The sequence below is a fragment of the Phaseolus vulgaris genome, chromosome 2, assembly GCF_000499845.2.
Source record: "Phaseolus vulgaris cultivar G19833 chromosome 2, P. vulgaris v2.0, whole genome shotgun sequence".
NCBI classification, from domain to species: Eukaryota; Viridiplantae; Streptophyta; class Magnoliopsida; order Fabales; family Fabaceae; genus Phaseolus; species Phaseolus vulgaris.
In genome coordinates this window covers 33,828,882-33,852,061 of record NC_023758.2, presented here as the reverse complement: position 1 = coordinate 33,852,061, position 23,180 = coordinate 33,828,882, and the positions used below count along the sequence as shown (strand labels likewise).

The 23,180-nt window shown below is 28.9% G+C and overlaps 1 protein-coding gene and 2 pseudogenes across 1 annotated transcript; all 3 read left to right on the top strand.

The window, feature by feature from the left end:
• Positions 1 to 754: 754 nt before the first annotated feature.
• LOC137811599 (glycerol-3-phosphate acyltransferase 9-like) lies at positions 755 to 9,211 on the top strand (annotated as a pseudogene).
• Positions 9,212 to 11,313: 2,102 nt separating this feature from the next.
• LOC137809389 (probable CCR4-associated factor 1 homolog 11) lies at positions 11,314 to 12,151 on the top strand (annotated as a pseudogene).
• Positions 12,152 to 18,333: 6,182 nt separating this feature from the next.
• On the top strand, positions 18,334 to 19,161 carry LOC137809388 (probable CCR4-associated factor 1 homolog 11). The gene has a single exon (XM_068610508.1). The coding sequence runs from the start codon at positions 18,334 to 18,336 to the stop codon at positions 19,159 to 19,161; it is 828 nt and encodes a 275-aa protein (XP_068466609.1).
• The last annotated feature ends 4,019 nt before the right edge of the window (positions 19,162 to 23,180 follow it).

Here is a 23,180-nt window from a genome sequence, read left to right as displayed (position 1 = left end):
TGTTTCTTCTTTCATAATACTAATAGTTGCAAATTAGGTGGCTTCGTCATTATACTATTCTTTTGTTTATTATTTATTTTATTTTATTTTCATTTTATATAATAATTAACAAAATCAAACAATTTAAGATTGAATAAATAGATGTATGATTCCATAAATTTATTAGGATTTATATTAAAAAATTAATTTCAATAAAACAAATAATATAACAAAAACAATATTGTAATGCTTAACATTTTCTTTTGAATAGAGTAATATTTATGTTGGGATGGAATAAATCAATATAATGAAAACTTATTTATTTTACATTTTTAAATAAATGTTATCTAATAATAAGTAGATGGGACAATAAGATTCGTGTTAGTCTGATTTACAGTTATAATTAAAAATAAAACAAACAACTCACCTGGTATAATTTAATAGTTTGATTTTGGTCTGTCAATTTTTTTTAATTATATATATATATTAAATCATATTTAATTATGAATAATTTTAAATTTCTAATTGATAATTAATATATTTAATCAAATAAATTAAAGTATTTATATGTTAAATTATTTTATTATAATTTTTTTTTAAATAATACTAAATAAAAAATATTTATTTAATTATTTCTATTTTTCTTAAAAAAATATTGATATTTTATGGAAAAGAAAGTTTTGAAAGAAGAGAAAGGAAGAGAAGTCAGAGAAAAGAAAAAGTAACTAAAATTGCAAAATTGTAAAGGAGAAGCAATATATAAAAAAAAGAGTTGAAAAATTAGTTACGCTCGCGGTAGGAATGTTCGCCCAACGACTTCGAATGACACTCTTGGTTCCATCATCTGGTTAGAGTTGGTTTCTGCAATTTCTCATCCCTTTTCTATTCCCTAGATCGTGAGCTCTTTCTCTTTCATCACTTTTTTTCTCTCTTTCTCTGGATTTCCTCCCAATGTCATCTCCTACATTAAGGTTTTCTTCTTCTTTTTTACTTCATTGCATGGGAGCTGTTTGTTGGAATTAAATTATAGAATTATGGTGAAATTTGTTGACTAACTCTTTGAACATTTTATTGAATCAGTTATTTTTTCACCATGCGTGTTTCAGGATCTAAAGGTCTACTTTAGTCACGCCATTTTGGTTGTTGTGAAAGCGTAACAAAGATGAATAGAACTGGGAAATTCAAATCTTCGAGTTCTGAATTGGACCTTGATCGGCCCAACATTGAGGATTACCTACCCTCTGGATCCAGTGTTCAACATGAACGGCAAGGGAAGCTCCGCCTGTATGTGTCTCCGCTGTTTTTTTTTTCATTTTCATGTCTTGCTTTTACTGTTGTTTAGATACTCCAAGATAAGGGGCAATGAAAATGGAGTAGTTTTCTGTTTGCATGATGATTATGTTCTGAATTAAATTGTCATTTCAGGTGTGATTTGATCGATATTTCACCTAGTTTGTCTGAGGCAGCAGGTGCCATTGTAGATGTGAGGTTTTGACCTTGTCTTCATATGCTGTTGTTCTGCCTTTAGGTTTTGGTATGTCAATTATTATCTTTTGGAAAATTGCTGATGATGGAATAGTTATGGAGAGAATTTAACGGCAAACATGATGTGTTCAACATTTTCTAAAACTAAATCTTGACCTGCTGCAGTGCAATAGACCGTCTCCCAATGTTGTCAAAATTGAGATCCTACCAAGAATCAGGAAGGGGATGGATGATCGTAAGTTGCAGGATCATAATATGTATAATAAGTTTCTAGCTACAACATAAAATATACTGTGAATAGATACATATGCATAGAAAATAACTTAGATAACAAAAATGACATCTAAATCACAATATTTAACTATAGTTCAGAACTCTTAACATATAGCCAGCCCATAATATATCATAACATTATTCCTGGGCCTTACTTTTCGATCGTATTTTCTATATATCCTGGTAAGCTAGCTCTTACAAACTATCTAACCATCAATTTAGTTACATCCTAACTCTTTCTCTCAGTTCTCTTTTCATAGACCTTATATATCGGGGTCCCATACCCTATCAATTGTACCCCCAGCGCTAAGTGACACATTGTCCCCAAGATGGAATTGAGAGGAAAGGTGAGGTTAATCTTCAAGTGTCATGTTAGCATACCTTTCATTTGGCGAGGTGAGGTTAATCTCCAAGGTGTCTTGCTGCTGATTGACTTCCTTAACTTTAGAAGGAATTGTAGTTTGCTTTCAACAATAAAGGACGATGGTCTTGCCCATACAAAGATCGGAAATGAGACATCTTAGTAACTAGTATTGAACCAAAATTCTGCCCGAGATAGGTAATCCCCATAGTTAGTTAGTAGAAATAAATAGAGTTTGTTGTGGGGGCTGAAATAATTGGAGAAAAAAAGACATGTTGCTTGTAAATAGGAAAAGGGATTGGGAAGGAGATTTTTATCTTGTGATTTGAGAGGGAAGTCAAATTGTTGTGGGAGAGTCTAGGCCTCCTCTCTAGTGGTTAAGGAGGAAGAAAAAATCAGCCCTTTCGAAAAGATCAACAACCAATTGGTAAGTACCCCAAACACTTGAGGAATCCACCCTCAAAACGCTAGCTACTAAGAAAGAAGACTCAAGCGCTTAAATGCATCCACCCGAGGATTCCTTATTACATAATGTAGGACTTAGACACCCATAAACTTAAGTTCCTATTTCTTAGAGCTCCGTCCTTAGAGTTGTAGTTGGAAATTGTTGAGAAAATTACTAGTTGACAGGGAAGATCGTTTCATTTTAAACATCTTTATCTTTTAAAAGGCTAAACAAACGGGCCCCACGCGGGTTCAGCTACATGCACATGGACTTACTTATAATCAGATTATCTTCCATTTTATCTACTTAACTCGAGGTTGTCATGTGATCTTCTCACGCTCCACCAAATTAATCATGCTAGGTGCTACTGCGTCTTTCTATGGTAGTACACTGTATATTTGTAACTAAATTATCTATTCATCCACATCAACTTTCCTTCGAGTTCGATGAGCACTTCACAAGTTATGCCTGATGCATTTCTTGATTTCATTCACAGGATTATTGCAGAGCACTATTTTAGAGAGTGTAGGGTGTATCTGGTTCAATAGTACAGAGGCGAAGGATGAGAAATTGTGGCAAGGAAGTAAGTATAATTGAAAATGTTGGGAGAGTATATCTAAAATCTTATTCTTAAGCGATTTTTCATATTTCAGATTGAGGGAACTTGTCCAGGGAGCTAACAATAACCCTCTTCTTATATTTCCTGAAGGAACTTGTGTAAATAATCATTATACTGTCATGTTTAAGAAGGTATAGGATTTGCAATTGCAAAATGCCGAGTTTTACACTTTTACTTATACAACAGGCTTTCCTTTTCCTCTTTAATTTTGTCTCCATCCACTTTTATTCTAATTCTTGTAGTCTGAAAGGTATAAATATAATTGAAGCCTCTTCTAATTTTAATGATGTTTAGGGTGCATTTGAACTTGGCAGTTTGCCCAGTTGCAATCAAGTACAATAAAATTTTGGTAGATGCTTTTTGGAATAGTCGACAGTAAGAAGTTGCTTTTTACATGATAATTATTTCTGTTTCTATTCATTCATGTCTTCTTGTATTGCTGGATAAGAGTTTCTGTATCTTTTTCACTTTCAGACAATCCTTCACCACTCATCTCTTGCAATTAATGACATCATGGGCTGTAGTTTGTGATGTTTGGTACTTGGAGCCACACAACTTGAAGCCAGGAGAGACATCCATTGAATTTGCAGAGAGGTAAAAGACCTTTGTTCCATATTGTATGAACCACTATGTTTAGCTGCAAGGAATTAAAACAGTATATATCATTCCAATGGTATAGGGTGAGAGACATAATCTCACATCGTGCTGGGCTTAAAAAGGCTCCTTGGGATGGATATCTGAAGTATTCTCGCCCTTGTCCAAAACACAGAGAAAGCAAGTAAGTTAAATTTCTCATTTCTCAAGTCTTTGTCGCTAAGGTTTTATGATTAGAACTATGTATGTCTGTTAATTTTGTTTGAAGTCCAACAGTCAATAGTAGAGCTTTATAATTAGCTAGCAATGATGCATGTGAGAATCAAAGAGGGAGAGAGAAGATTTTCTCAAGAAGTTTGATTACGTTAAAATAGACTAAAGTGTAACACATTATTCTCTATGGAAAAAGGCTGGTTACCTTTAAAGATTAAAAGGAGGGTACTGGGAATGGGAGCATAATTTATCTAATATTTGAGAAGTGAAAACTAAGTGACATTTGTGTAATAATGAAACGTGAAGTCTTTCCATAAATGACTCGCACCCTTGTCTACCCATGAATGTTGATATAGGAATGAATGTGGAAGAAGTAAATGAGTGTGAGGAGATTTATATAGAAAGTGAGAGAAGAAAATTGTGGACCTTTAAATTAAAAATAATCTATGCTTCCTATTCGTTGTCACGAAGGAAGACAAATTCATAGTATAAGTTAGCGTCGACTTAACTGACACTGAATTAAATAAATGTAGCAAATGAGGTAAATGAAGTAATTGAATGTTGATATAGGAATGAATTTGGATGAAGTAAATGAGTGTGAGGAGATTTATATAGAAAGTGAGAGAAGAAAATTGTGGACCTTTAAATTAAAAATAATCTATGTTTCCTATATGTTTTCTATTCATTGTCACGAAGACACACAGATTCATAGTATAAGTTAGCGTCGACTTAGCCGACACCAAATTAAATAAATATAAATATATAACTAATGTTTGGTTTTTAGACAATTAAAATGTATAATAAATAAGTACTCTATAGTATTTTCATAAGTAAATTAAATTTTACTTTAATTGTTTTAAAATCAATAAAATATTAAAATTTAATTCAGAAAAATAAATAAAAGATTATAAATTGAAAGGATTAAACATAAGAAAAATTAACTAAAATAATTATAGTGTGGAATGATAAAGAGAATATCTGTTTAACCATTTGTTTTTGTTATATTATTTTTTTTATTGAAATTAATTTTTTAATAAAAATCCTAATAAATTTATGGAATCATAGGTCTATTTCACTAATGTTAAATTGTTTGATTTTGTTAATTATTATATAAAATGTAAACAAAATAAAAAAAATGAAACAAAAAAGAAGAAACATAAGGGTGGAAAAAAAACAAAAGAGATAGGTAGGATGAAATGCAGTGATATATATTAATTTAGAATCTGGTAATTGTATTGTATTGAAAGGAGAAGAGAAGAGAACAAAAATAGAAAGATGGTAAAAAAGGAAAATCAAGGGATCTTTGTGCCATATAGGACACCTGCATGCTTTGGTAAGTGAAACTGTGTATGAAAATAGAGAGTTTTAATTTTATTAAAAACATGGAGAATGACTAAGATATCAAAACCTATATAATTGCTTTTTCTAGCACTATTATCCAAACCTAGGGATTCATAAACTCGGTTTAAACAAACATGAAGGTTGGGACAGGAGTTGATAAGATGTTTAACAATTGTATACTTTGTATCTAAAGAAGAATTTAACAAGTTGAAGAAAGTCACACAAGTTGGGAGGTAGAAATGGTTACATAATGAAAAAAGGGTTGGCTCAATATCTTCACCATGTACTATCATAGATACTATGAAAAGCATTCCATTGAAAATTATTGATGCAGAGGAGTCCTGAGAGTATCATCAGCTCCGCGAATCACACAATGTTCAATCCAAACTTTTGATTCTTATCAAAATTCATGCCTTGACGTCGATCGGAGGAGGGCGATGGAGTGAGGAGCATGAGGATGATGTGTCACATCGAACTCACAGAAGTTGAATTCCCAAATAAAATGGTTGGAGGTTCCAAAGGTTGGAAGGTTGTCGTGGTCGTCTGAAAGAGTGAGGCTCACTTGGATGAGGTGCGTATAGTTCACATTAGCTTTCATCACTACGTAGTTATTTTGTGATGTTCGGAATGCTGGATGTGACTGAAACACGGAACTCCGTGTCCATAGAGATGAAAGGGTAAAAGGAAATTACGAAATAAATCAACTCGAACTTCGATTCAAGGTTGTAAGAAGACACTGTTCTCATCCAACTATTCAAGGTTTCAGTCGCATCCAACATTTTGACAACCACAAAATAACTACGCATTGCTGAAAGCTAACTTGGACTGTATGCACCTCATCCAAGTGCGCCTCACCATTTCAGACGAACTCGATAACCTTCTAACGTTTGGAACTTCCAACTGCTTCATTTGCGAATTCAACTTCTGTGAGTTCGATGTGACACGCCATCCTCATGCTCCCCACTCCATTGTCCTCCTAGCGTCAAGGCATGGATTTTGATAAGAATCGAAAGTTTGGAGTGTGCGATTTGTTGAGTTGATGATGCTCTTCTGACTCCTCTGCAACAATAATATTCAGTGGATTATTTTTCATAAAGCCTATCATTTTGGGTACATTGTGATTATATTGAGTCAACTTTTTTTATACGCAACCATTTTTATCTCTCAGCTTGTGTGACTTTCTTCAACTTGTTAAATTCTTCGTAAGTATACGGCATTAAACATCTTATCATATTTTTTTCCAACCTTCATGGCAGTTTAGACAAAGTTTCTGAGGTCTGGATAATAGTGTCAGAAAAAGTCATCATGTTATAATAGCTTAGTCACTCTCCATGTTTTAAATAAAATTAAAACTCTATTTTCATACACAATTTGACTTGCAAAAACATGCAGGTGTTCTCTATTGTTTAGAGATGCTTGATTTTCCTTTTTTTACTATCTTTCTACTTCTCTTCTCTTTTTAGTACAATACAATTTCCACAATCTCTTTTTTCCACCCTTATATATGTTTCTTCTTTATTAATAGATTTATGTTGTCATGGAATAAATCAAGAAATGTATTCGCTTTTGGAAACTCATTGCAGGAGTGGCTAAGTAATTCAAATCAGTGTTGGTTTTGTCCCTCTCTTCTAAATACACTCAACCAATGAAATTTTAATTGATTGCTTTTGGGTACATGACCATTTAATGTATCGTCTTTTACTTCTTTTTCTCAATTAAATTTTAATTTTTTTATTAATTTGAAAACAGTTATAGTATAATTTCATTTTAATTTAGTTATAGTATAATTTAGTTATGAAATACTATAGTATACTTATTTACTATTCATTTTAATCACTTAGTTATATATAAAAAATTGTAATACTTTAATTAAATTAAGTGAGACTCTATGATATGAATTATACGATCTGAATTATACGATCAGTCGTAAAAGATTAAACACACATCTTCTCACTTTCACTTAAATTTGTAATTTTTTTAATACTTAATCATTGATTTAGTATTGAAAAATATAAAATATGAATTAAGATTATACTTTAAAATCAATAATCAAGTTACAAATGTGTGTATAAATAAGATAATTACTTATAATGTATTTTTTATTTTGTTATGAACAATTACATTTTTATAAATGATTATTTTTTTAGTGAACAAAAAAGTGTGATAAATATAAGGGGCGCATTAACCTTGTACAAACAGACATTGCTTATAAGCATAATTATTAGTATGATCCATTGATTAATCCCTAAAACCTTAACTCTGTAACTTCACTATAGGTTATATATTATGCAACGTCAGCATAGTGAAGATGACAAGACTCCATTAATAAGTATTCTACACCACTCCTATTAGTAGCGATATTTTTGGATCATACCAGCATTCTTCATTTATAATTTATTAATTTATTTCAAAATTGTTTTTAATGAATTATTTACAGTATTATCTTGATAAAGAATACAGACTTTTGATATTACTCTTGCATCGCCTATAACAACTAGGCGATTTTATTTTTATATATTTATAATATAGAAATTCATTAACAATGTTATTAACTTTTTTTTATAAAATCATTCATCAATTATAATTGTATTACATAGTTTAACTTGTAATTTAAATATAATGTTTAACGATAAAATTAAAATTTAAAGGCATAAAATTTACCTTTCAATCAACAACTATATATTAGCTGGATTAAACAAATATTAATTCTCAATATTGGAGACATTATCACTTTTTTCAATTAATAACTTACTTAAATTATATACTTCATTTTCATATATTTTTTTTCATTTTATAATTTTGAATGGTTGTAATATAATTCATTTTCTACTATATCACAATTTCATACAAATTATCAAAATGAAAATATATTATTCCACTACAATGTTTTTTTTTCTTTTTTCGTTTTTTACAACTGAGTTACTTGAGTCCCTCAAGATTAGTGGGAGATTAAAACGGTCTACATGTCCAAAGTTAGAAAACGATGACATGGTGACATGTTGATCAAAGTTAGGACAAATGTTGTCTGACCTATTTGGATTACAAGGAGACACAGGTTGAACTTTTGAACTATTGGGATACCCAAAAGTTCAAAGAAAAATAAACTCAAAATAAAATGAATAAGGTTTCAGCTCGTGGTGGAGCATTGAGCTCCATAGGTCGAAAATCACATTCAAATATTACAGTGACCTAGTATGTACTTGTCACTTTCTTACATGTAATTCATTTTACTTCTACAACATATACTATTTCTAATTGTACAACATTATTAGGAGCGTAAAAATGGTCGCCCCCTAAAACCCGATGAACTCTTTATGGCCACTCACACAAACAAGAAGGATGATTGGGTTGATACTCGTGCTCGTGAAACTTAGGTAAGTTATTGTTTTAAGTTTTTAAATTTTTTTAAATTTTTAATTTAATTTCCTAACATTTCCATTTCCTAATAATGTGTAGGAAAATTACTATGAGCGCTTGAGAACCCTTTAAGCAAATAGTTCTCAGGACTCAACCTTTGATGTCCACCAAGTATATTCAACAACCAAACTTCATGCTTGGAAGGAAGCTGCTAGAAGGAAGAGTAAAGGTCGAATTTATGGCACGATAGACATGGCTAGTAACTTCCGCCAATGATTTTTTTTCCTCACTCAACCCTCCTCCTCTGGTTCTAGCGCTTCTCACTTTGATCAGTTGGTTGAAAATCAACAACTTCGTGCAGAAATTAACATGTATAGTCAAAAGTATACATACTTGGAGGACGAATGTTTTTTAGCGTGAGGTTGACGGACATTGATGTTTTTTATTTAAAATTTTATTTAATTTTTCATCGACCTTATTTTATAATTTATTTAATTTAGTGTTGAATAGATCGATGTTAAATAAGATCTATTTTTAATATTAATTTAAATTGCATCGATTTGATTGACGCTAATGAAAGCAATTTAAAAATAAAGTTTTTTGTAAAATGCCTCATCTTTAAATAAATAAAATATAAACGAATAAAATTGTGGATGAGAAAATTTATCATTTTTAAATTTAGGCCTTTAAATTAAAAATAATTCATGGTTTATATTCGTTGTCATGAAGGCGCATAGATTAATATAGTCGACACTAATTTAAATATATATAAATACAAATCGGACATATTGTGAGACTTTATATTTTGGAAAAAAAGATAAATACATTAAACAGACTTTATTAACACCAACTAAACCGATGCTAAATGAAATATTTATTTAATTAAAAATATAAATAATCTTACTGGATATCATTTAATTGTTGAATATGTATCCGAATTTATCAATATTTATGTCTAGAAATATAGGATATTGGTTTATGTTGTTAGTTTCCAATTATATTTACATCTTTTTCATTTAATTTATTGAGTGTTATTCAAGAACAAATTGATATCAAAGTCTTTATCTTTGAGTTCACCACTCGTTTTTGATAATGATGAATATAAGTTACGGACTGCATGGATGATCAACCATCTTGAAGCATTGAATTATTGGGGGTTAGTAAGAAAATTATGATGTTTCTGAGTTGTTTCAAAATTCAATTGTGACTCAAAGGAAGTATCATAAAGAGAGGAAGAAAAAAAAGCAAAGACAAAAAATAGTCTTTCTATGTCAAAAGTTATTTTTACATGAACTATGAATTTCAAGTATATTAAAGAGATATGAAATTATCTTTAAATTTATCAATTTCAAGAAGGAATACTCTGACAATAAAGAATAAAGACATGCAAGTGCATAAAGGAGACATAAATAATTAAAAGTTTTGTTGTTTAACTTCTGAGTATAATTGTTAAGAAACTCTTTTCAAATGAAATAATGTTGTTCAAAAAAATTATGGTTACTATACTTGAAAAATACGAGTAAAAAATCATATTTGGTGAAATGAGAATTGGTAAATGTCTTACGTGCTAAAGAGCAAAGAAGAATGATGAGTTGAAACTATATAAGGTGTTTTTCATGTAAAAACACAAGATTCTAAAGGTGGAAAATACAAGATGAACAATAAATAGAAGACCAAAAAGAAAGAAGGTTCCAAAAATAAATAATGGTGAGAACTTTTTTTCTTGTGCATATTACAAAAGGATAAATCAATGTTGTGAGATTTCTAAGTGTAAAAGTAAAGTGATTTGGATGTGTAAAGCGAATTTACAAATCTAAATCTAAATAAAAAAAGATAAAAGTGATTGTAAAAGTGTTTATGGAAGAACAAGAAGAAGAGCAACTCTTTGTTATAAGTGATAAGTGATAGAAGAGTAATATAAAAAATAACTATTGATTATGAAGATAATAAATACTGTAAATAATTTATTAAAAAAATTGAAAAATAAATAAATTATCATTTTGTAATTAATTATTTTGTTATTTATTATATTTAGAAACACAATCTAAAAAATTAAATTTATTATTATATCCTATAATTAATTAAATATACATTATTGAATAGTTTTAGAAATCAACTAAAAAAATGGTTACTTATTATTTACATATATAATCATATCCTAAAAAGAAAAAAAAATATTTAGATATTAAATATATCCCGCTAAAAAATAAATAAGATAATTAGATTTCATTGCGGGTTGAGATAGAAAAGATAAATTATCTGTGATTCTAAAAATATTAACTCTGTATTAAAAAAATAAAATTTTGTAAATAAATGTCAAGTGAGAATAGTGGATAAAGTAAGATAAGATTTCAGAGTTTAATCTTATATTTTTTTAAAATTTAAGAAACTCTAATAAAGGAAAATGCAATTTCAATCTTGATATATTTAATTAATATCTTGAATCATACCATAAATAAATAATAAGTGTGATTATAAGATTGGATTAAAGAAATCAATATCTTATTATCTTTTGTAAGTTATGTCTGATTGGACTATAAAAGTAGTGTAGTGAGAATGATTGATGTAGTTGTTTTGTTGTTCTTGAAGGAAAGAGAAAGAGAGATTGGAAGAGAAAGAGAAATGAAAAGAGAAAGCAACAACAACATGACTCTCTCTTACGGTTATGTGATGACAAGATCAGTGTGGTCTTACAACCTTGAATCGGACTTCGAGTTGATTCGTTAAGTCATTGCCTTATATCCTTTCATCTCAATGGATACAGAGTTCCCTAGCGTCGTCTTTCAGTCGCATCCAGCATTCCGACAACCACAAAATAACTACGCAGTGATGAAAGCTAACGTGGACAGTATGCACCTCATTCAAGTGGGCCTCACCTTTTCGGATCACCACGGAAACCTTCCAACCTTTGGAACCTCCAACCGCTTCATTTGGGAATTCAACTTCTGTGAGTTCGATGTGACACAACATCCTCATGCTCCTCACTCCATCGCCCTCCTCCGACGTCAAGACATAGATTTTGACAAGAATCGAAGGTTCGGAGTGAACATTGTGCGATTTGCTGAGTTGATGATGTTATCAGGACTCCTCTGCAACAATAATATTCAGTGGATTGTTTTTCATAGTGCCTATGATTTGGGGTACATGGTCAAGATATTGAGTCAACGTTTTTTTTTATATGCAACCATTTCTACCTCCCAACTTGTGTGACTTTCTTCAACTTGTTAAATTATTCTTTGAATACAAAGTATACGACGTTAAGCATCTCATCAGATTTTGTCCCAACCTTCATGGCGGTTTTGACAAGGTTTATGAGTCCCTCGGTTTGGATAATAGTTGCAGAAGAAGTCATCATGCTGGTTCCGATAGCTTAGTCACTCTCAATGTTTTCAATAAAATTAAAACTCTATATTTTCATACAGAGTTTGACTTACCCAAACATGCAGGTGTTCTGTATAGCTTAGAGTTCACCACTCGTTTTTGATAATGATGAATATAAGTTACGGACTGCATGGATGATCAACCATCTTGAAGCATTGAATTATTGGGGGTTAGTAAGAAAATTATGATGTTTCTGAGTTGTTTCAAAATTCAATTGTGACTCAAATGAAGTATCATAAAGAGAGGAAGAAAAAAAAGCAAAGACAAAAAGTTGTCTTTCTATGTAAAAAGTTATTTTTACATGAACTATGAATTTCAAGTCTATCAAAGAGATATGAAATTATCTTTAAATATCTTTAAAAGTAAGTTGGTTGTGTTATTTTTATTATAAATATTACATTATAAATTTATAATAATTATAATTTTATTCAATTAATATATTACGTGAATTTACAATATCATTATGAATTTTACTATATATTTCTATTCACACATATTCTAAAAGTAAACACGATAGTTTAGATTATGATAATTTTATAATTTTATAACAATAGATTCTTCCTTAAATAGAAGACCAAACAAAAATTAAAGTTCATAAATCTATTTGAGATTACCTATATTTATAAGAAATAAAAAAATTTATTTATTAAACTATAAAAATAAATTATATATATATATATATATATATATATATTAAAGGGTAAATTATTATATGGTAACAAGTATTTCTAAAAGAAGAAGTTATTTAATTATTTATTTTATTAAATAAAGAAATAAATTATTTTTAATTAAGAGATGAATAATCTAAATATTATACATTTTTTCTTTTGAAAAAAAATACAATTATTATAATAATTATTGAAATAAAAATATATGGTCAAAAAATTCAAACTATTTATACGAAGAGTGCATTGGGTACAACAACTATTTCAAGCATTACAGTGAAAATGCAAATGAAGAATATGAAGAATGCTGGTAATTAATGAGTATATGATCCAAAATATCACTAGTAATAGGAGTAGGGTGTAAGTGGTGTAGGGTAGTGATTAATGGAGTCTAAATGATAAAAGGTTTTGTCATCTTCTCTATACCCATGTTGCATAATATATAACCTATAGTGAAGTTACAGATAACCTATGGAGGCAAAAAGATGTTTTTTTTTTATGTTAAAAATGATTTTTATAAGAATTATCAACTTCAAATTTATCAATTTCAAGAATGAATACTCTGACAATAAATAATAAATACATGCAAGTGAAAAAGGAGACATAAATAATTAAAAGTTTAACTTCTGAGTATAATCAATAAAGTTCAACTTCTTAAGAAACTCTTTTCCAATGAAATAATGTTGTTCAAAAAATTATGGTCACTATACTAGAAAAATATGAGTAAAAAATTATAACTTTTAAGTGAAAGACTTGTCAACTCTCAATTTGTGAGAATTGGTAAATATCTTATATGCTAAAGATCAAAGAAGAATGATGAGTCGAAACTATATAAGGTGTTTTTCATGTAAAAACACAAGATTCTAAAGGTGGAAAAAACAAGAAGAATAGAAGAAAAAACAAAAGAAGATTCCAAATAAATAATGGTGAAAACTTTTTTTCTTATCCATATTACAAAAAGATAAATCAATGTTGGTGGAGGCTAGAGAATTCAAGTGTAAAAATTACAGTGTAAAGCAAATTTATAAATCTAAATCAAAAAGAAATAAAAGTGATTATGGAAGAGCAAGAAAAATAGCAACTCTTTGTTATAACTCATAAGTGATAGAAGAGTAATATAAAAAAATAACTATTGATTATCAAGATAATAAATACTGTAAATAATTTATTTAAAAAATTGAAAAATAAATAAATTATAATTTTGTAATTAATTATTTTTGTTATTTATTATATTTAGAAACACAATCAGAAAAATTAAATTTATTATTATATCCTATAATTAATTAAATATACATTATCAAAATTGAGATAATTGATTATTATTTTTCTTAATGGATTACTTTTTGAATAATTTTAGAAATCAACTAAAAAAATGGTTACTTAAGATTTACGTATATAATCATATCCTAAAAAAGAGAAAATAAATATTTAGATTTTAAATATAAGATAAGATTTTGGAGTTTAATCTTATATTTTTTTAAAATCTAAGAAACTATAATAAAGGAAAATGCAATTGATATATTTAATTGATATCTTGAATCATACCATAAATAAATAATAAGTGTGATTATAAGGTTAGATGGAAGAAATCAATTATATCTTATTATCTTTTGTAAGTAATGTCTGATTGGACTATAAAAGTAGTGTAGTGAGAATAATTGATGTAGTTGTTTTGTTGTTCTTGAAGGAAAGAGAAAGAGAAACTGGAAGAGAAAGATATATCGGAAAAGAAAGAGAGATGGAAAGAGAAAGCAACAACAACATGACTCTCCCTTACAGTTCTGTAATGACAAGATCAGTGTAGTCTTACAACCTTGAATCGGAGTTCGAGATGATTCATTCTGTCATTGCCTTATACCCTTTCATCTTAATGGATACAGAGTTCCCTGGCGCCGTCTTTTAGTCGCATTCAGCATTCCGACAACCACAAAATAACTACGCAGTGATGAAAGCTAACCTGGACAGTATGCATCTCATTCAAGTGAACCTCCAACCGCTTCATTTGGGAATTCAACTTCTGGGAGTTCGATGTGACACAACATCCTCATGCTCCTCACTCCATCGCCCTCCTTCGACATCAAGGCATGGATTTTGACAAGAATCGAAGGTTTGGAGTGAGCATTGTGCGATTTGCTGAGTTAATGACGTTCTCAGGACTCCTCTGCAACAATACTGCAACAATAATATTAAGTGGATTGCTTTTCATAGTGCCTATGATTTTGGGTACATGGTCAAGATACTGAGTAAACGCTTTTTTTATATGCAACCATTTCTACCTCCCAACTTGTGTGATTTTCTTCAACTCGTTAAATTCTTCTTTGGATACAAAGTATACGAAGTTAAGCATCTTATCAGATTTTGTCCCAACCTTCATGGCAGTTTCGATAGCTTAGTCACTCTCCATGTTTTCAATAAAATTAAAACTCTATATTTTCATACAGAGTTTGACTTACCCAAACATGCAGGTGTTCTGTATGGCTTAGAGATAATAGTTGCAAATTGGATGACTTCGTTATTGTACTATCCTTTTGTTTTGTATTTTTTATTTTATTTTCTTTTTATATACTAATTAAGAAATAATAATTTAACATTGGAAATAGATGTACGATTCCGTAAATTTATTAGGAATTTTATGAAAAAATTAATTTCAATCAAAAAAAAAAAAAAAAAAAATTGTAATGTTTAACATTTTCTTATGAATACAATATCATTTATGTTGTGATGGAATAAATCAATATAATGAAAACTTATTTATTTTGAATTCTTAAATAAGTAGATGGAATAATAAGACTCGTGTTAGTCTAATTTACAGTTATAATTAAAAATAAAATAAACAATTCACCTATTATAATTTAATATTATTCAGTTATATTTTAATCTAAAATTTATTTATTTTTTTGTTAAAAATCGATAATGTATACAATTTTAAATATAATCTTTGGTTTTAGATTTTAAAATTTTTAAAAATGACAAAAAAATGTAACATAAAATATATAAAATAATTAATTGAAATTTAAATATATCAATATTCTAAAATAGATAAATCAGTTATGATTTACTTATAATCATATCCTGAAAAAGAGATAATAAATATTTAGATTCAGGAAACAAAAACTAAAAATGAATTCCCGAAAAATAATTTATGGAATTGAGAAAAGGGTTGCAAAAATATTTTTGATTCTCACCCCTATTTTAATATATGGCATTTTTGTCATTTTACATGTAAATTGTAGGTACAAATTTGATAATTTAAAATTCGCTTGATCCAGGTTAATTTTTTTATTTAAAAATTTATTTAATTTAGTGTCCATTTAATCTACACGTTTTTTAATTCTCTTTTTAAACAAAATTGTGTCTCATTAGATTCAGCTAAGTAAATTTTTTTAATGTTCAACATTAAACAGACTCTCTGTTACTATCAGTTAAACCAATATTAAAAAGATATTTATTTAATTAAAAAATAAGAATTAATTTTATGTTAAAAAAAATAATATTTATTTAATTAAAAAATACAAATTAATTTTATGTTTTTTAATTATTTTTTAAAATTAATTTTCTGTGTTGCATTAGAGTTGTATTAACATAAGTTAATAGCGTCAATTCGATTAACGTTAATATTTAGAAGTTAATTTAATGTTTTCTTATCATATGATATGATGAATAGAAAATGTATTTAATGTATTATAAAAAAACTTATTGTATATTAGTTTTGAATTATGTAGTACAAAATGGTAAAAGCCGTAAAAAAAAAATATACCGCCCCCACCTTCTTTTCTCTCTCTCAATTTTTTTTTCTTCTTATTTTCTCCATATCTCTTCCAACTTCTCTTTTCTCACTTCTCTCTTCATTTTCTCTCTCATACCTCATCTATTCCAAAACTTGATCACGTCATGTTGTAGCTGAGAAGTCATGGTACATTTTTATCCGATTAGATTTTCAAACCGAGTAAATTCTTTTTTACTCTAAATATCTTTATTCTTTGTTTTTCTCTATGATTTAGTCTTCAATTTTAGTGAGGCCAGTTGAAAAAAGTGTTTCTCTCAACTTGATTAAACTCATACTTAAATTTGGTAATATTTAGATAACTTGCTATAGGTTCATAAATTTTGGAGTGGTTAAGTGAGTGAAACTAACTTTAATTTGTAATAGTACCCTAGGTTAGAAGATAATTTTGGAGTGATTAATTTGATTTAATTGTGTATATTATAAAACTTTATTTTCACTACCTTACCCTTGTTTTAGTTGTTGTGCTGTGAACGGTATAATTGAACTATGTACACAAGCAGATGATTCTACATGTGTTTGGAAGGCTTTAGACAAAATAAATAGTTTTAAATAAATATAAATTTAGGCTGTAATTGTCTGTAATTTTTAGTTTTAACTTAAAAAATGTGTTTTTTTAATGTAAACTTTATGTTTTTTTGTGGAAGAAGGAAACAAAAGGATTTAAAGTTAAAGAAAGAAGGTTGAAGAACTACTTACGTATAATGTCTCCAATATTCAGAATTAATATTTGTTTCATCCAGCTAATATAGTTCATGATTGAAAGCTAAATTTTATGCCTTTAAATTTTAATTTTATCGTTAAACTTTATATTTAAATTACAAGTTAAACTAAGTAATACAATTATAATTGATGAATGGTTTTATTAAAAAAGTCAATCACATTGTTAATGAACTTCTATATTATAAATATATAAAAATAAAATCGCATAGTTGTTATCTAGTTGTTACAAGGGATAGAAGAGTAATATCAAAAGTAAGTATTGATTAAAAGATCATACTGTAAATAGTTTATTAAAAAAAATTGAAAAAAATAATTACAATTTTGTAATTAATTATATTGTTATTTATTATATTTAGAAACACAATCCGAGAAATTAAATTTATTATTATATCACATAATTAATTAAATATACATTATCAAAATTGAGATAATTGATTATTATTTTTCTTAAAAGATTATTTTTTTTAAAAGTTTTAGAAATCAGCTAAAAAAATGAACGTAAAATAGATAAACGAATGATATTGAATTTTAAGATATAATCTCCTAAAATATAGATAAGTTACTTATGAAATACGTATATAATCATCTCCTGAGAAAATAAATATTTACATTTTAAACATATTCGGCTAGAAAAGAAATAAGATAATTAGATCTAACGGTGGATTGAGATAGAAAAAATTAATGATCTGTGATTCTAAAATTATCAACTATTAAAATATGTATTAAAAAGATAAAATTTTGTAAATAAATGTCAAGTGTGAGAGTATTCATCCATAAGTAAAGATAAGATTTTAGAATAAGATATAAGATTTCAAGAGTGTAATCTTATATTTTTTTAATATCTAAAAAATTCTCATAAAGAAAATGCAATTACAATCTTGATATATTTAATTAATATCTTGAATTATACTATAAATAAATAATAAGTGTGATTATAAGATTAGATTGAAGAAATCTATTATATCTTATTATCTTTTATCTTTTGTAAGTTATGTCTGATTAGACTATAAAAGTAGTGTAGTGAGAATTATTGTTGTACTTTTGTTGTTCTTGAAGAAAAGAGAAAGAGAGATTGGAAGAGAAAAAGAGATGGAAAGAGAAAACAACAATAACATGACTCTTCCTTGCACTTCTGTGATGACAAGATCAGTGTGGTCTTACAACCTTGAATCGGAGTTCGAGTTGATTCGTTCTGTCATTGCCTTATACCCTTTCATCTCAATGGATACGGAGTTTCCTGGCGTTGTCTTTCAGTCGCATTCAGCATTCCGACAACCACAAAATAACTATGCTGTGATGAAAGCTAACGTGGATAGTATGCACCTCATTCAAGTGGGTCTCACCCTTTCAGACTGCCACGGTAACCTTCCAACCTTTGGAACCTCCAACCGCTTCATTTGGGAATTCAATTTCTGTGAGTTTGATGTGACACAACATCCTCATGCTCCTCACTCAATTGCCCTCCTCCGACGTCAAGGCATGGATTTTGATAAGAATCGAAAGTTTGGAGTGAACATTATGCGATTCGCTGAGCTAATGATGCTTTCAGGACTGCTCTGCAACAATAATATTCAGTGGATTGCTTTCCATAGTACCTATGATTTTGGGTACATGGTGAAGATATTGAGCCAACGCTTTTTTTATATGCAACCATTTCTACCTACAAACTTGTGTGACTTTCTTCAACTGGTTAAATTCTTCTTTGGATATAGAGTATACGACGTTAAACATCTCATTAAATTTTGTCCAAACCTTCACGGCGGTTTAGACAAAGTTTCTGAGTCTCTAGGTTTGGATAATAGCGGCAGAAGAAGTCATCATGCAGGCTCTGATAGCTTAGTCACTCTCCATGTTTTTAATAAAATTAAAACTCTCTATTTTCATACAAAGTTTGACTTGGTAAAACATGTAGGTGTTCTCTATGGTTTAGAGATGTTTTAATTTTTCTTTTTTACCATCTTTCTACTTCTCTTATCTTCTCTTTTGAGTTCAATGTAATTTCCAAATTCTTCAATAATATATATCACTTCATTTTATCCTACCTTTCTCACTTCTTTTTTACACCCTTATGTTTCTTTTTTCGTAATACTAATAGTTACAAATTAGATGAATTCCTCATTGTACCATCCTTTTATTTAGTATTTTTTAAAATTTTATTTTCATTTTATATAATAATTAACAAAATCAAACAATTTAACATTGGTGAAATAGATGTATGATTTCATAAATTTATTAGGATTTTTGTTAAAAAATTAATTTCAATAAAAAAATAATATAACAAAAATAATATTGTAATGGAATAAATCAACATAATGAAAACTTATTTATTTTACATTCTTAAATAATGTTATCTAATAATAAGTAGATGGGACAATAGGACTCATGTTAGTCTGATTTACAGTGATAATTAAAAATAAAACAAAGAACTCACCTGGTATAATTTAATAGTTTGACCTGGTATAATTTAATAGTTTGATTTTGGTCTGTTAATTTTTTTTAATTATATGTATATATATTAAATCATATTTAATTATGAATAATTTTAAATTTCTAATTGATAATTAATATATTTAATCAAATAAATTAAAGTATTTATATGTTAAATTATTTTATTATAATTAATAATAGAAATAATTTGTAAGGGTCAATGATTTAATTTATAACTATTTTTTTCTTTTTTAAATAATACTAAATAAAAAATATTTATTTAATTATTTCTATTTTTCTTAAAAAATATTGATATTTTATGGAAAAGAAAGTTTTTAAAGAAGAGAAAGGAAGAGAAGTCTGAGAAAAGAAAAAGTAACTAAAATTGCAAAATTGTAAAGGAGAAGCACTATATTAAAAAAAAAGTAGAAAAATTAGTTGAAAAAAATAGTACCTATAATTATTCTTTTATCACAAATAATATTTATATCATTTTCACTTTTTCAGTTAATAACTTACTTTAATTATTTTCATATATTACTTTTTGTTTTATAATTTTGAATGATGGAAATAAGAGAAGACAAAAGGTTGTAACAACTGATTGAACGTAATTGTACAAAATTACAAAACTGATCTTATTCATTTTGATTTACTCAATCATATATATATATATATATATAAGGAAGCTATAAAATAGGAATACTAACATGCCTTGCAAAATAAAGAACAGCAAAAGAAATTGAATATTGGGATCACGTCCCCTCCACATCGAAATCTTCTAACATAGGTACTATTAAAAATTAAAGTTAGTTTCCCTTATCTTAACTTCCTTATTCTGATGAAAATTCTATCTCAAACAGGGGAATCACTCCAAACTTTAGGAATCTATAATAATTTATTTAAATATTACCAAATTTTAGTATGAGCTTAATCAAGTTTAGAGAAACATTTTTCTCAACTGACCCCATTAAAATTGAAGACTAAATCATAGACAATAAGGGATATTTAGATTAAAAACAAACTTACTTTGTTTTGAAAATCTAATCAAGTAGAAATGTATTTTGAGTCCTCAGCTACAACATGACATGATCAGATTTTGGAATAGATGAGATTTGGGAGAGAAAATGAAGAGAGAAGTGAGAAAAGAGAAGTTAGGAGAGAGATGGAGAAAATAAGAAAAGAAAAATTGAGAGAGAAAAGATGGTGAGGGTGGCTGTATTTTTTTTTTTACGTATATTACAATTTTTGCACTACATAATTCAAAACTAATATACAATAAGTTTTTTATAATACATTAAATACTGTTTTGTTTTCCTGAGAAGAAAATATTAAATTAACTTCTAAATATTAATGTGGATTGAATTGCAACGCTATTAACTTATGTTAATTTTGATGTTTTGGGTTTGTTGGGCCTAAGGTTTAGTTAGCTTTAGTTCATCCCAATAATCCTTTTCTTTTCACACACCATGCCAATATATGATGTAAAGCTGCAACATTCTTTTTTAATAATATACAAAAATATTTCTTTCTTAACACGTGTCTCTCACTCACACAATGTTATGCCTCTGATTCATCTCCTTTTTTCTGGAAGTTCCTTATGCTGTTCATGAAGAAATTCAATATGGTATCAGAGCGGGTCTAACCCGCTCTGCTCCGCTGCCATCGGTTTTCTTCTTCCCTTTCATCCCTTTAATTTCTCTTTCTTTGCTTCTTGATTTTCCTTGTTCCTTTCCATGGCTGCGACCAAACAAGATGATCAACAAAACCCTATCAGTGCATATTATCTTCATCCAGGAGAAAACCCAGGTGTGGTTCTTGTTACGCCACAACTTGACGGATCCAATTATCACTCCTGGAGTCGGTCTATGAAACGAGTCCTACTTTCAAAGAACAAGTTCAAATTCGTTAATAGTGATATCTTGGAACCAACCCGTGATGACGAAATATACGAAACCTGGGAAAGATGCAACGTCATGGTGGTTTCATGGATCACACGCACGCTAACTACTCAGATAGCACAAAGCACCGTGTATATTGACAATGCGAAGGAGTTGTGGGAAGACCTTAAAGAACGATTCTTAAAAAGCAATCATTTTCGCGCTTCTGATCTCTTACAAGAAATCAATTCTATCAAACAAGGAGAGCGGAACATCATAGATTACTTCACAGACTCAAAGATTTTGTGGGAGGAATTGGATTCTTTGCGACCATTACCAGCCTGTATTTGCAAAGTAAAATGCAGTTGTAATGTGATGAAGACAATGGCGAGTTACAAAGACTCCGAACGGGTTATGTGTTTCTTAAAAGGATTAGGAGAAAATTATAACACTGTCAAAACGCAAGTCTTACTCATGGAACCTCTACCAAATATCAATCGCGTCTTCTCCCTTGTTCTGCAGCAGGAAAGGCATCTGAATGAAAATATAGGCATAGATACAAAGATCTTGCTCAATAGCGTCAATCATCAGAGTCAAAGAACGAACAAGGTTAATCATGGATGGCGCAACCAAGGAAGAGGAAGAGGAAAGAACTATGGGAAGCAATGCTCTTTCTGTAACAAGATGAACCACACCGCTGATGAATGTTATTCGAAACACGGTCTTCCACCATGGATGAAGCAGAGAACAAACTACACTGCAAATTCTATTGAAAGAAACGAGGATTGTAATGGTGAGAATGAAGAGTTTTCACAGGCTAAGATTCAAAATGAGAAAATCTTTGAAGTCCTCAATCCTGAGCAACTGCAACAGCTCATTAACATGATACAAAATTCAAAAGGCAAAGAACAGACCGTAATAAATGCCATGGGTGAAACTTCAGAACAAAATCCAAGTAAAGAGGGTAAGTCTTTCTGGATTCTTGACACGGGTTCTACTGATCACGTAGCTTGCTGTATTTCCCTATTTATAAGCTATCACAAAATAAAATCAGTAAGGGTCAAGCTACCTAACAATCAATATGTGTATGCTACTCATGCTGGAACTATTTTTCTTTCCAAAAACATTACTCTGTATAATGTTCTGTATATTCCAGATTTTACCCTAAATATCATATCTGTTCAACGCCTTATATCTTCTTTAAATTGTCAACTTGTTTTTACTCACAATATTTGTCAAATTCAGGAGAAAAATTCCTTGAAGATGATTGGTCAAGCTGAGATTCAAAATGGGCTCTATCATTTGTATGCTGATGAAGAAAACAACTCTGTGTACACTTTACATGTTGATTATTTTGATACTGTAAATAATCTGGATGTTTGGCATTGTAGGATGGGTCATCCCTCAAATAGAATATTAGATTGTTTAGCTAAGCAATATTCTGATATACATTACAATGATAAGAATGTTTGTGCTCCTTGTCATCTTGCAAAACAACATAAATTGTCTTTTCCTCTTAGCAAAACAAATAGTCAAAATGTTTTTGATCTCATTCACATAGACATATGGGGACCTCTAGGTACTCCTTCTTTGCATGGTCATAAATATTTTTTAACCATTGTGGATGATTTTAGCAGACATACATGGGTTCATCTG

What these genes read in the sequence shown, in the direction of transcription:
- LOC137809388 (XM_068610508.1), top strand. Translation starts at nt 18,334, where the DNA reads ATGACTCTTCCTTGCACTTCTGTGATGACAAGATCAGTGTGGTCTTAC.